Source organism: Pseudomyrmex gracilis, unplaced genomic scaffold, assembly GCF_002006095.1.
Source record: "Pseudomyrmex gracilis isolate BER0280 unplaced genomic scaffold, ASM200609v1 scaffold_78, whole genome shotgun sequence".
In the NCBI taxonomy this organism is placed as follows: domain Eukaryota; kingdom Metazoa; phylum Arthropoda; class Insecta; order Hymenoptera; family Formicidae; genus Pseudomyrmex; species Pseudomyrmex gracilis.
Window position 1 is genome coordinate 383,010 of NW_018020662.1, and position 13,260 is coordinate 396,269.

General features: G+C 35.4%; 1 protein-coding gene across 8 annotated transcripts in view; it reads left to right on the plus strand.

Annotated features, from left to right (window-relative positions):
* Window positions 1-13,260, plus strand: part of LOC109855004 (neurobeachin) — a 181,000-nt gene that overhangs the window by 100,144 nt on the left and 67,596 nt on the right. For 4 of the 8 annotated variants that reach the window (XM_020428734.1, XM_020428739.1, XM_020428735.1 and 1 more), the window contains exons 11-29: window positions 456-596; window positions 786-931; window positions 1,026-1,239; window positions 3,186-3,408; window positions 3,519-3,661; window positions 3,762-3,952; window positions 4,037-4,145; window positions 4,278-4,359; window positions 4,449-4,765; window positions 4,831-5,052; window positions 5,802-7,500; window positions 7,604-7,769; window positions 7,857-8,010; window positions 8,111-8,290; window positions 9,026-9,166; window positions 9,318-9,425; window positions 9,517-9,688; window positions 11,346-11,711; window positions 12,793-12,923. In XM_020428734.1, the coding sequence (XP_020284323.1) occupies window positions 456-596; window positions 786-931; window positions 1,026-1,239; window positions 3,186-3,408; window positions 3,519-3,661; window positions 3,762-3,952; window positions 4,037-4,145; window positions 4,278-4,359; window positions 4,449-4,765; window positions 4,831-5,052; window positions 5,802-7,500; window positions 7,604-7,769; window positions 7,857-8,010; window positions 8,111-8,290; window positions 9,026-9,166; window positions 9,318-9,425; window positions 9,517-9,688; window positions 11,346-11,711; window positions 12,793-12,923 (4,905 nt within the window). Of the gene's footprint in view, window positions 1-455; window positions 597-785; window positions 932-1,025; window positions 1,240-3,155; window positions 3,409-3,518; window positions 3,662-3,761; window positions 3,953-4,036; window positions 4,146-4,277; window positions 4,360-4,448; window positions 4,766-4,830; window positions 5,053-5,801; window positions 7,501-7,603; window positions 7,770-7,856; window positions 8,011-8,110; window positions 8,291-9,025; window positions 9,167-9,317; window positions 9,426-9,516; window positions 9,689-11,345; window positions 11,712-12,792; window positions 12,924-13,260 lie in introns of all 8 variants that reach the window. The other 4 variants (XM_020428732.1, XM_020428733.1, XM_020428738.1 and 1 more) reach the window with 2 other exon arrangements.

A 13,260-nucleotide genomic window follows, 5' to 3' on the forward strand; every position in this document is an offset into this window, starting at 1 on the left:
TATAAATAATAGAAAAAAATGGTTCAGGACTTTTCGACTCAGTTTTACTCCTTCTACCTGCCTACGAGAGATTGTACGGCAATTCTGGGACACCCTGTATACTGTATAATAGTACAAATATATAACTGTACAAGACTAACTTCAATTTAATTTTCATTTGTATTTTGATAAGTAGCGATATATCGTACACATGAATCGAATTATGATCGAATAATTTTCAATGAGATGTATTGTATGTGTGTTCTCTCTCTGTGTAGCTTAATATCGTAGTTAATGGTAGAAGAGATTTGTGATTCTCTTGTGTGGTAAGATGAAACTTGATTTGATTCCAGATGTATTTGATGTGTTAAACAATATTTCGCCGCGGCGATACACTACTGCCAGTATTTTCGAGATATTTTACACATAATTTTGTTATATATATAATTTATATTATTTTGTGTGCAATATTACAGGTACTTTACGATGGAAAGCTGTCGAATGCAATTGTGTTCATGTACAATCCAGTAGCAACAGACTCGCAGCTTTGTCTACAGAGTGCACCGAAAGGCAACGTCTCCTATTTTGTACATACACCACACGCTCTCATGTTGCAGGTATAGTTTAGTGCAATTTCCGGTTAGAGAGACAGAAATAGATTTAGAATCGGAAACACAGATATTGCATGTGTTCACTTTACTTGTTAGCGACTCGATGTTGTTGAACAACGCACGTAAAATACGTTTTAAAGACGCAGAGCCTGGAATAAGTGAAAAACGTGTCATTTCGACTTTTTTTTTTTTTAGGATGTCAAGGCAGTCATAACCCACTCGATTCACAGCACGTTAAACTCGATAGGTGGTATACAAGTACTGTTCCCATTATTCTCACAGCTGGATATGCCTTACGACTGCATAGCGCCGAACGACATTAAGCGCGATCCCACGTTATGGTGAGTTTTATTAACCGCTATCGGGAAAACGACATACGTTTAAGAGAAAAGAAATATCAATGCCTCGTGGTTTTGTTTTTTTTTTTTTTTACAGTTCGAAACTGCTCGGATTTATTTGCGACTTGGTAGAGAGCTCTCAGACGGTTCAACAGCATATGGTACAAAACAGAGGATTTCTTGTAATAAGTTTTATGTTGCAAAAAGCAAGTCGAGATCACCTTACGACGGAAGTTCTCGCGTCCTTTTTGGAGCTCACAAAACATTTAGTGACATGTCTCAGCGCAAACAGCGACTTACTGTTGAAACAGGTACTGACATATTAATTAGTAATTTATACATATTAATTAATGTTCTAAATGTTTCAATAGGAGATAAATAGTCAAATATATTTACAAACTTACATATAGTTAAGATAATCACATCGAGTTGAATTTTTTTATTGTTACATTTTTATTCAAATGTATTTTATTAATATACGAACTGGTTATCTTAACGAATTGTGGTTATCTTAACTAATTTAAATAAGATGTTGACGTATAGATGCGTATAGATTTAGAAGAGTTCTAGATGAATATAAAATATTATATATAATCCTTCCAAAAAAAAAAAAATGCAATTAACTGAAACAATTTCCCAGAAAAAGTTTAACAAAAACTTAGATAGAGAATTATTGATAGAAAAAGCATAACCATATTAATTGTTGTAGATTACAAGACAGTTATTAGAATTTAATTACTCTGATATTTATTTTATTTTATTTTTACCGTGACGATCACGTATTTTATTGAAATTTTTATAAAATTTTTGTCCTCGCATCTCTAGTTACATTTTTTCATATTTGTATATAATTTTTCATTTTATTTTTATATTCTCTTTTGTACTGTATCTCCTCCCCTTCTCCCAGCATGAAAAGTATGCTCAATTTGATCGGCTAAATTGTGTCAGTTTCAGTGCTGTTCCATCAAACTTGTGTTATTGTCTCTGCTATGTAAAATTAGCTTCTACGCTTCTCGTTCCCACTAAAATTTTCAGATATCCTGTGTTATTAATTAATGTATGCGTATTTTTAATATGTGAATTTCGTTTTGTATCTCCTGAGAATCTGTCTGTGTCAAAGATGTTTCACAATGATGAGCCTGTCGAGCATGTCCATTCACTTTCTCCGATCATTGTTATGTTATTCAAATTTCGGATCGCATGCAATCTATACCGACTTTTGAGCTTCCTGGTTTAAAAAAGTGGCTACGCAAAATATTTTGTTCATGTCGCTTTTACATCAAACAATTTTTGATTCTTATTTTGCGACGCTAAAAATCTTCATCTCTCTCTCTTTGCTATCATGAAAAGTTATGTTTCTCTTCGAATATGCACCGTCATCACAATCTTGCCACACAGCATATTATTATTGTTCATATGTTATATACATTTTTTTCTGTGTTTCAATTCCATTATAATTAAATACAAACCACACGTTTTATTTGTTTGTGTCTACTTGTGAGTTTAATATAATATCGATGCATTTTTATGACTAAAAGCACTTTTATATAATGCAAATTACATCAATAATAATTTTCAACTTCCAGAATGTAAACGTTCATGTGTGTGTGTTGTACACTTTACAGCCTTGAATTTATAATTTTGATGATATTCTCTCTTCAGGATTCTCTCGAATTAACATTTGCACGGATATTTATCTGCACTCGTGATGCTCTCGATTCTCAATTATGTCTTTTTAATAACTCTTATTATATGCAACAACAAATATCTCATCTACGGTTTGTTTTTTTTTTTGTAGCTTGTTTTGATAAACTTTCGTTGTACAAATCGTGTTTTATAATATTTTTCTATTATTTTTGCGTATAAAACAAAAACTCTGTGCTCAAACGGTATCTTTGTTATAAACATATGTTTTATTATTATTTATATTTTTATGTTACATTCACATACTTGCACATGCATACACTTTATCGATCGATTATTTATCAATGCCAAAACCAAACAAAACAATAAATCTACATGAAAAACGAGAAATTTACATACAAGACAATATAAATATCGAAAATAATGTTTTATTTGCGCTGTAAAATATTTTGGATATTTCAATCGTTCGCGAAAAAAAAAAATTTGTAATGAATACGTCAAGACGATAACGTATGGCTCAGGGAAATATGAAAGTCGGCTAGATTGGTGTGTCCGAAGAACAGGCAGATCCATGGTGATGTAGTTGTTTTATTTTACATTCCTAACATGGCAGCTACTGGATCACGTCCTTTTTAATCCCGCTCTGTGGATATATACGCCAGCGCCGGTACAAACGCGGCTTTACTCGTACCTGGCCACAGAGTTTCTTAGCGATACGCAAATCTATTCCAATGTGAGACGTGTATCGACAGTTTTGCAAACGGTGCACACGCTCAAGTACTATTACTGGGTGGCTAATCCACGAGCAAAAAGCGGAATTACACCAAAAGGACTCGGTACGTTTTTTTTTTTTTTTGTTATATGTCAAATAAAATAATATTGATGTTATCAATTTTTATTTCCGATGTTTGAAACAACATTTAATACGAATATCTCTTTGTTACAGATGGACCACGTCCGCAACAAAAAGATATCGTCACAATTCGTTCTTACATTTTGTTGTTTTTGAAACAATTGATATTGATCGGCAACGGTGTGAAAGATGACGAATTGCAGAGCATTCTTAATTATCTGACAACGATGCACGAGGTAATTGTAACGATGCAACAACAAATTCTCTGTTGAAGAATATTTTTCGAACTTCGCGGTGATTTTTTTTTTTTTTTTTTTTTTTTTTTTTTTTTTTTAGGATGAGAACCTGCACGACGTTTTGCAAATGCTCATATCCTTGATGTCGGAACACCCGTCATCGATGGTACCAGCTTTTGACGCGAAACAAGGCGTACGAACGATTTTCAAGCTTCTGGCGGCCGAAAGCCAGCTGATACGGTTGCAAGCGTTGAAACTGCTAGGATTCTTCCTCAGTCGCAGCACCCACAAGTAAACGATACTTTATCGATTAGGCAACAAAATTAAAATTTATTTTTAGATAATAATTAATGTGTTAATTATTTTAATACACAGACGGAAATACGACGTCATGAGCCCACATAATCTGTACACGTTATTGGCCGAGAGACTGTTGTTGAACGAGGAAACGCTCTCATTGCCAACGTACAATGTTTTATACGAGGTATATTTTTTTGTTTGATATATAAATTATATATTTTTAGAGTTTACTAAATTAGATATATTTTTTTTTTTTTTTTTTGGTTTTAATATTTATTTGAATTTTTCTCAATTTGTGACTTTTTTTTAACTTTAGATTATGACAGAACACATCAGTCAACAAATATTGTACGCTAGACATCCCGAACCTGAATCCCACTATCGGTTAGAAAATCCAAGTAAGCTGCCAACTTGATTTACGATCGTAGATATAAGCAAAAAAGTTTTCCTACATTAATTTCTGTCAAAACGTTTATTTTCGTTTCAGTGATCTTGAAAGTGGTCGCGACATTAATTCGACAATCAAAACAGACGGAGCAGCTGTTGGAAGTGAAAAAGCTGTTCCTTTCGGACATGACGCTGCTCTGCAACAACAATCGGGAAAATCGCCGTACCGTTCTGCAAATGTCCGTATGGCAGGAGTGGCTTATAGCCATGGCTTACATTCACCCGAAGAATACGGAAGAGCAAAAAATATCCGACATGGTTTATTCCTTATTTCGTATGCTTCTTCATCACGCTATCAAACACGAATACGGCGGCTGGCGTGTGTGGGTTGACACGCTCGCTATCGTGCACTCGAAGGTAAGTTCGCTTCATATTGTCAGCTCGTAATCACTTAACGTTTCCGTGATATTTGCTTGCCGCAGGTATCCTACGAGGAATTCAAACTCCAATTTGCTCAAATGTACGAGCATTACGAGCGACAGAGATCCGACAATATTACAGATCCCGAGCTAAGACAACAAAGGCCAATCAGCACGATTTCTGGATGGGATCAACAGCATTCCGGAAGCAATGGATATAACAGACCAGCGCCGTGGGGCAATCAACAGAATCACGAGATACAACATATGGACAGAAATTACAAGGTATAATTGCAAACTCCGATTTTGACAGTCATCTCATTCTTCGTCTTTTGCAAAAACAACAACAGTTTCGAAAAGAAACATTTTATATTACAAAATACTAATTTGATAATACTCGTTGAAAATTCATCTATTGCGAAAGACTATACGAGCAATATAGTGGGTGTTAATATTCGAAGATATAGGTTTCGGATTTGAATCGCATTCTCATTTAGTATCAAATTGATCTTGAAACTCCGACGAAGTGAACCAAACTGTTCACATTGGTATAAAAAAATGACACTAACGCGGTTCAAACTCGAAAATCATCATTGAATATTAATATAATTAATATAATACATCGCGAAAGTATCAAATATCAGATACTGGGTGTTAGCGTAATAAATGTTGTAATGATTTTGTTAATGAACTAATATAAATTGAGACGTTTCGATCCAGGTTCGGATATTCTTCGATGAATGACTTTATAAATACAAGAAAGATTATAGAAAAAATATAATACAAAAATTTGAAAAAACAACTCAGTTAAAAATAAATAAATATCTCACCAGAAAATTCGATGATAAGTTGCGCGTCACTAAATCAAAGTTGTCGAGATGTAAAAACAACAATGTCAAAGAACAAAAACGAAAAACAAGACTAGCACTAGATATGTTACATAAATAAGTACATTTTGTAATGATTACGCAATCTGTACACAAATATCGCTTATATATATACATATACATATATGGTTTCATATTACGATACAGGAGTTTGATGCGTCCGAAGCGAACGATCGATTGGAAGAATCCTGCAGTTGTGACCTGAATTCGATAGACAACACCGAGAGTGACGGTAGTCCGGCGATCGTCAAGTCGCGTAGCGAGACCTTGGACACTTTGCAATCGTGCGAGGTCGTGTCGTTGGACTCCAGATTGAGCGACAAACCGGAAACGCCGACTACCGCTCGTGAAACTCACACGGAGACACCGACCATTCTCGAAGAGGCGAATAGCGAAGCAGTCTCGCTGCCGACCACGCAAGAGACTAGCGAAGTGATATCGATCGAGAGTTCCAGCGACTTCTACAGCGAAGTGCACAAAATCGAAAGCTCTAGCCCGGATTCGATGATAGTTCAGGACACACTGAAAAAAGATGAGGACGCGGTTTCCGAGAAGCAGCCAAATGCCGTTATCATCGAATCTCCTGAACAGATTAAAGAAAGCAGCGCGGAAACGACAGTCAGCGAATCAAAAGATGAAAAAGAAGAAACCACGAAAGATGCCAATCCCGATGTTGCAGCTGCTGCAACAAAAGACAAAGTGGAAAATTCTTCGACCACTGCGGACGAAGAAGAGGAAGAAGTAAAAGATAAACCTATCGAAGAGAATAACGTTGCGACCGATGACAGCAATACACCGACCAACACCGAAGATTCCGACAAGACCACAACAACGGTTGAAAACACAGTTGACTCTGTTGTCGTTCCCAAAGAGAACGACGTCGACACCGAAGAAGACACCGTGCCAATTGTCCCTACCGACGAAACGCGGGAAGCGTTGACGGTTAAAGTGATCGAGAAACTCCAACTAGAGAACGACCGCGAAGTGATCGACAGCGACACATCGGAAGCGTACTTGACGCCTACCGAAAATCAGGAAGGCTCGGTCGACATAAGAAGTAGAACATCTGAGGGCGAGAAACTCGACGACGACAACAACACCGTTGAGAAGAAGGACGCTTCCGAAGACAAGGACGTTACCGCTGACGAGACTACTGAAACTGGCGAGAACGAAGAAGCAGAGGAAACTGTAAAAAATCCTAATTGCTCAACTAGCGTAGTAAAAAGCGGCGAGGCTTGCGAAGCGGAGAAGTCAGTAGATCTAGAAGACGAGAAGGCGGAACCAGTAGTAGTGAATAGTGCGTTAAGTAGTGACGATCGCACAGTGGATTCTTTAACGGAGGACAAAAGTGCTGTTATTAATGATAACGAAGATGACGCGAAGGTCGAGAAACACTCAAGGGAGCCGTCCACTATTTCTACTAGCTTAAGTGATAATAAGCCAGACGTTCCGGCGACGACTGGCGAGGTAGAAGTAACAGATAGCGTGTGTAGTAATAGTGATGTTCAAAGTTCTGTAGATAATGTGACGCAAGTGCCAAATCCTAAGCAGCAAATCCCAACAATATCTACGGTCTGTGATGCAACTAAAAGTTTATCCGACGGTGTGCCTCAAATCGTTAGTTCTAATGTGGTTACCAGAGACAATGCGTTAGCGAATGACTTAACTCCGGATCACATAGACAACCACCGCAGATCCAGCCTGCCGATCGTCTCCACGGAACCGGTCGCGGATGATAACAGTCACGAGCCACCCTCCTTGCCTGTACCCTTACGGAAGACATCGTCACCCCAAAAACGACCAAGGAGTGCCTCTACGTCCACGCAGGTGGATCCCAATCATTTCGGTGCGTTACGAAATATTGCTACTTTCACATTTGTCTATTTTACAAAATTTGTAAAAAATAAATGTTTTTTATTTTATTTTATGTTATTTTTTTTTTATTGCAGAAGCCAAAAGAGCAAAACAAGGAAATCCTTCCACGCGACCAATGTTCAGTCCAGGTCCGACACGACCTCCGTTCAGAATACCAGAATTCAAGTGGTCTTACATACATCAACGGCTATTGTCGGATGTTTTGTTTTCGTTAGAAACAGATATTCAAGTGTGGAGAAGGTAAGAAATGTTTTTTTGTATTCACTTATGAACGGAAGAGAAATTGACCCTATCAGAGTTTTGTGCTAATTTTTCTGCATTTTACAGTCACTCGACGAAATCTGTATTAGATTTCGTGAACAGCAGTGAAAATGCCATTTTTGTGGTGAACACTGTCCATCTAATTTCGCAATTAGCTGACAATCTCATAATAGCCTGCGGCGGCTTGTTACCCTTATTAGCGTCAGCTACCTCGCCAAATGTACGTAAATTCTTCTCACGCATGATGAAATGTAAAAATCCCATAGATACAGTTTTTCAATCTGTTTGTTTTAATCGTTTATTTTAATGATTGGTTTTAGAGCGAACTGGACGTAATCGAACCAACTCAGGGGATGCCAATCGAAGTTGCAGTTTCTTTTTTGCAAAGACTAGTCAACATGGCCGACGTACTTATATTCGCTAGCTCGTTAAACTTTTCAGAACTGGAGGCGGAGAAAAATATGTCGAGTGGCGGCATACTGCGACAATGCTTGCGATTGGTTTGTATCACTATGCGTAAGATATTTTAACGATACACCAGAAAGAAAAATTGAAATTAGTCTAGATGAATAGAATGATTTTGTCACATTTTGATCGTAATTTTTTTTTATTTTTTGCACTTGATAAAATATAGAATTTATAGCCAAAGTTTATATATTCTATATATATATATATATAGAAAAATAAATATAAAAATTATTATGTTAATATATCAATTGTTTGTTTTAGTGCTGCTTTACGCGATGTGTATTATGTGTGCAATATTTTTTTAACAAAAACTACCTACAAAGCATTAAAAAAATTTCACCATAATACACTCGAATGAAACGTGCAGTTGCTATGATATATATCTTTATTTATTTTTATTTTAGTGAAAATAAATGTGGCATGCATCAAATTCTAAAAATTCGACATACAATTACTACACTTTGAAAACAAGTATATAATAAAAGGCATATAATGAAAAAGTTACATATAATAAAATTACATATTTAATACAGAAATAAAACAATGTTTAGAAATACTTAATATCAACATAAAACAATTTTTATACAAAACTACATATGTTTTATTCAACATTTGACACGTTAAAGTGAAAAACTAAGAAATATATCCGCAATATTGCGGATGTAGTGTCAACACAACATTTATAGTATATTCGAAAAAATAGTTGTACTTAGACCCAACATATACACATCCTTTTGTTGTATTTACCTAATAAACTGCTTCTATAGGTCTGTACATGTGCCGTTAGAAACTGCTTAGAGTGTAAAGAACGTGGCAGATCATACAGCATGTTAGGTCGGCAGATCGGTACTAGTAATAAATCACAGCATATACAATCGCTCATACGCGGGGCTCAAACATCGCCTAAGGTACGTTCTATCCGATCGAATTTACTTTGTGTGTAGGATACAAATATAGTAAACACAATTTTGTTTCCCAATATTTTTTGTTTCAAAAGTTCTGTAGTTTTGCTGGTGTGTTCAATAATATTCTATATAAAGAATATTGTTTTATTTATAGAACATCGTGGACAATCTTGCGCATCAATTAAGCCCTGTAAAGGATCCGGAGAAATTGTTGCAAGATATGGACGTCAATCGTTTAAGAGCTGTGATATACAGAGATGTTGTAAGTAATAAGTTTTAATGTATTGTTAAATGTGATATATGTGTGAGTAAAAATCAAGAAGAAAGATTAAATCGCTCAATTTCGATTTCAGGAAGAAACCAAGCAGGCACAGTTTCTGTCCTTAGCTATAGTTTACTTCATTTCTGTATTAATGGTTTCTAAATATCGCGATATATTGGAACCACCAATATCGCAACGTCCACCTAGTCCAGTACAAACGATACAGACAAATGGCGCCGGTCTCAGGCCAGGTAGCCCCTCAGGTGAGATTCTCTGTATTTTTATTGAGATCACTGACACTAATTCGAAACGATAATTTATATAAATATCGATCATACAAGTAATCGTTATATCAGTGAGGACAATTTTTAAAAAGAATTGTTTTTATAATTTTTAATAGTTTATTTTTTTTCACCGAGTATGCACTCTGCAAAGAACTTATGAATTACAGAATTAATGTAAGAAATAACATGACACTGTACTGTGATGAAAAATTGTTTAATGCGAAATAGAGAAGAACGTAAATGAAATTTTTTTCATTATATTTATATGTAATTTTTATTATATTTATATGAGAGAGAAAAAACTAATATAATAAATCTAAAAGATCAAACCTAATATTTTTTATATTCTACTACGTTTAGCTAACAATTGGTTATTGTTAAAATTAAGAAATCATAGAAAGAAAACAATGGAATATCTTATCATTGCACGTTGAACGTATTGTTTCTCTAAAAAAAAAGTAAAAAACTTCCTAAAAAAAAACTCTTCTGTTCACTCAAAACTCTCTTATATGTCAGATATATATTCTTTCTTTGTAGAGATTATAGTTAATAAATTAAATATGTCTAGCGAACGTTAATTTACAATTAGTTTTCGATAATACAGCATGACTGCAGCTATACAAAGAGACTTAGAGAGAAATTTGCAACGGAAATGTCTCGTATAAAGATACATATATCCATCTGATTAAATAGCAAACAATAGAAAAGTATTATCTTTTTCAAAATTTTCAATGTTTAACAATTTCTTTGGCAACGATGTATTGATATCGTACACTATTGATACGTTGTTACCGAGAGAATTCGTTTTTACTATGTAATAATTACTAAATTTACAGAGCAGCAGAGATTAGCTGGCTAAAAAGAATTCTTTGTTATAATAATATCGTAAATGAGAATGAAATATAGATGTTATAAATAGCGTCGATATATACATGTACAAATATGTAGCTAGTGTTCAACACTGTGCACCAAAACGATGTAGCTGCAACTGAAACAACAGCACATGACACCAAAGTAGAACGCATGTGTTATTGCACTGTATGAAGTAAACATCCTATATATATATATATATACATATATATATATTATATATGTATCTGACAGTGAGAGTTTTGATGTTTGCCGAATGTGTTTGCACTTTTTTGCGTTACGAATATATATACTTGCGTTACATATCGTTGTCGTTGTTATTCTCTTGAATGTGAAACTTCTTTGTGTGGGGAAATCTTTCAGAAGATCGATGTCTCTATGACTGTGATTATATAGATGTCATATATGATTGATAACTGGATGTTTGAAACGAGAATCAACAGATGTCTGTGTCGCGAAATAAGTTCTTTTAGAATGTTATACTCTGTTTAGGCGTTTATAATATATTATCGATAACACGTATCGTGACGATATCTTTCGAATCGCAATCAAAGCAAATGATAAACAATATATTGATCTTTTTTTTTCCAAGTCTCTAAAAGGTTTATTATACGATATACAATGTTTTTGTAAATAATACATGTAGTTTTTTTTAATGATAAAACACATAGTATTTCCTTATTGAATTTTACTTTATGAAAGAGTTAACTGCGATACGACACGCCGACTATGCCCGATAACAGTAGCAAATATGGTTCCTCGGCAGATGGGAATGGTGGTGGAGGAGGGCGGCCTCTATTTCCACAGTGGTCTCACCACGTGTACCCACAGTTCCTCCCGGGATCTCACCCTAACGCCAATGCGAATGTCAATGCCAATGCCAACCACCACATCAACCAGCACCACCACCAGCACCCGCTACCGGCTGCCAGGCACTCTAATCGCCAGCCACCTTCCAACTATTATCTCCCGAATCATCATAACAGTCACTATAACCATCACCCGAATAACCATAACTATCATCGCCATCATCACTATCATCATCACAATAACAACAACCACCATACGCTTCAAAAGCATATCGATCAGCCCCGAAATCTCTGTCATAGAAACTCCGGTGTCGGGCTGCAAGGTAACTCGAAAACCCGAACAAGAACAAGTTGTTTCACAGAATGTCCGAGTTCTTTTGGCCTGATTTAATTGCGCAGCTCCTCCTGTTTTTATACGCTGATTTACAGTCTGCACGACGCTTATCGAATATATGAACGGCTTCTTGCGTTTCCTCGCGCGCAAGAAAAGTCCCTTGGATGTGTTTTCCCCCTCGATGTTTATACATACAATAGCTACTGAATTCTTCCCGCATTTACGAGTCTTAATATTGAGTAAAATAGCTTAAGAAAAGTATACACTATAAGTTATATTAGAAAAAAGTTCAATATTTGTTTTTCTTGCAGTTAATTTCTCTGTTTTTCTTGTTTACATGTGGATTAATTACACTTCAGTTATTGTTAAAACTAATACATATTTTTTTAATTACGCTTATGTTTATTTCTCTAAGATGACCGCGCGCACACTGCATGTTGTGTACACACAAACTGTCTTGAAAGTTTAAAGCATATATTGTCGTGAAAAAAGTAAAACTGAATAAATGTTTTATTTTATACAAAAAAGAGCATGTGTACTTTAAGTACGTGACTTATTTCGTAACTCATTTATCATGTTGTTTGTACTATTTGATACAAGTAAATACATTCAAAATTTTTTTTCAAGAACCACCAACACGTCTTTGAAGATCGGCATAAAATTATTAAAATTTACTAATTTATTCTCAAAAAAAAAAAAAAAAGAAATTTAAGTGCTTTATATGAATGTTGCGTCCTATATAATTTAGCTTTTGATTTTCGCACACCCCTCTCGTGTAATACCGTCTAACGAGACAGAGAAAATATTATATATTATGTGTTTTAATCTTTTATTATTGTACATAGATGTTATTATACTGATCTCTCTGCATTTCCCACTTCAACAAGTTGCAAAGAATCATGTCAGATAATATTGATTATTTTACACACCACACATGTATATAATAAGAGAACTGTTCCACTTTGCTCAAGTTGAACGCATGTTGTATGGATATCAAATGGCTTTGCGAAAATCGTTCCACGCGCTTCTCGATTTTTTTAACATCGCAACTTTGATCATGATGTTCTCAGGTAGCGGAGGTATCATGAGTCAATCGGGTTCTCAGGACGACGGTGAATACGAAGTCATCATCGTCGACGAGAACAACTCTTCGATCTTGGCCGATCACGACGTCACGTCGTCGGGACCGCCGTCGACCAAGGTAAGTTCACACCTATGAATAGCCCGAACTCCCGACACCTGAAAAGTGCACCAGACACTTGTTCCACCTTCACCCGAACAAAATTTGAAAGAGAAGTCTACGAGAAAAATTGAACCGAAAAGTCTATCTCAGGTAAAAAGTCTTGTAAATTCCGTTAATAAACGTGTATGAAAATTCAATTCGATAGTGTACGACATATAGTTTGACTGAGACACTGAAACATAATATGGTTATTATTCTCTCTACTGAAAGTTTTGACGATTTTACTTGCGAGAATTGCATGCGTTTTTCGGTAGATAAGACGAACGTAGAACACAGGAGGATTTTCGATGTTTCG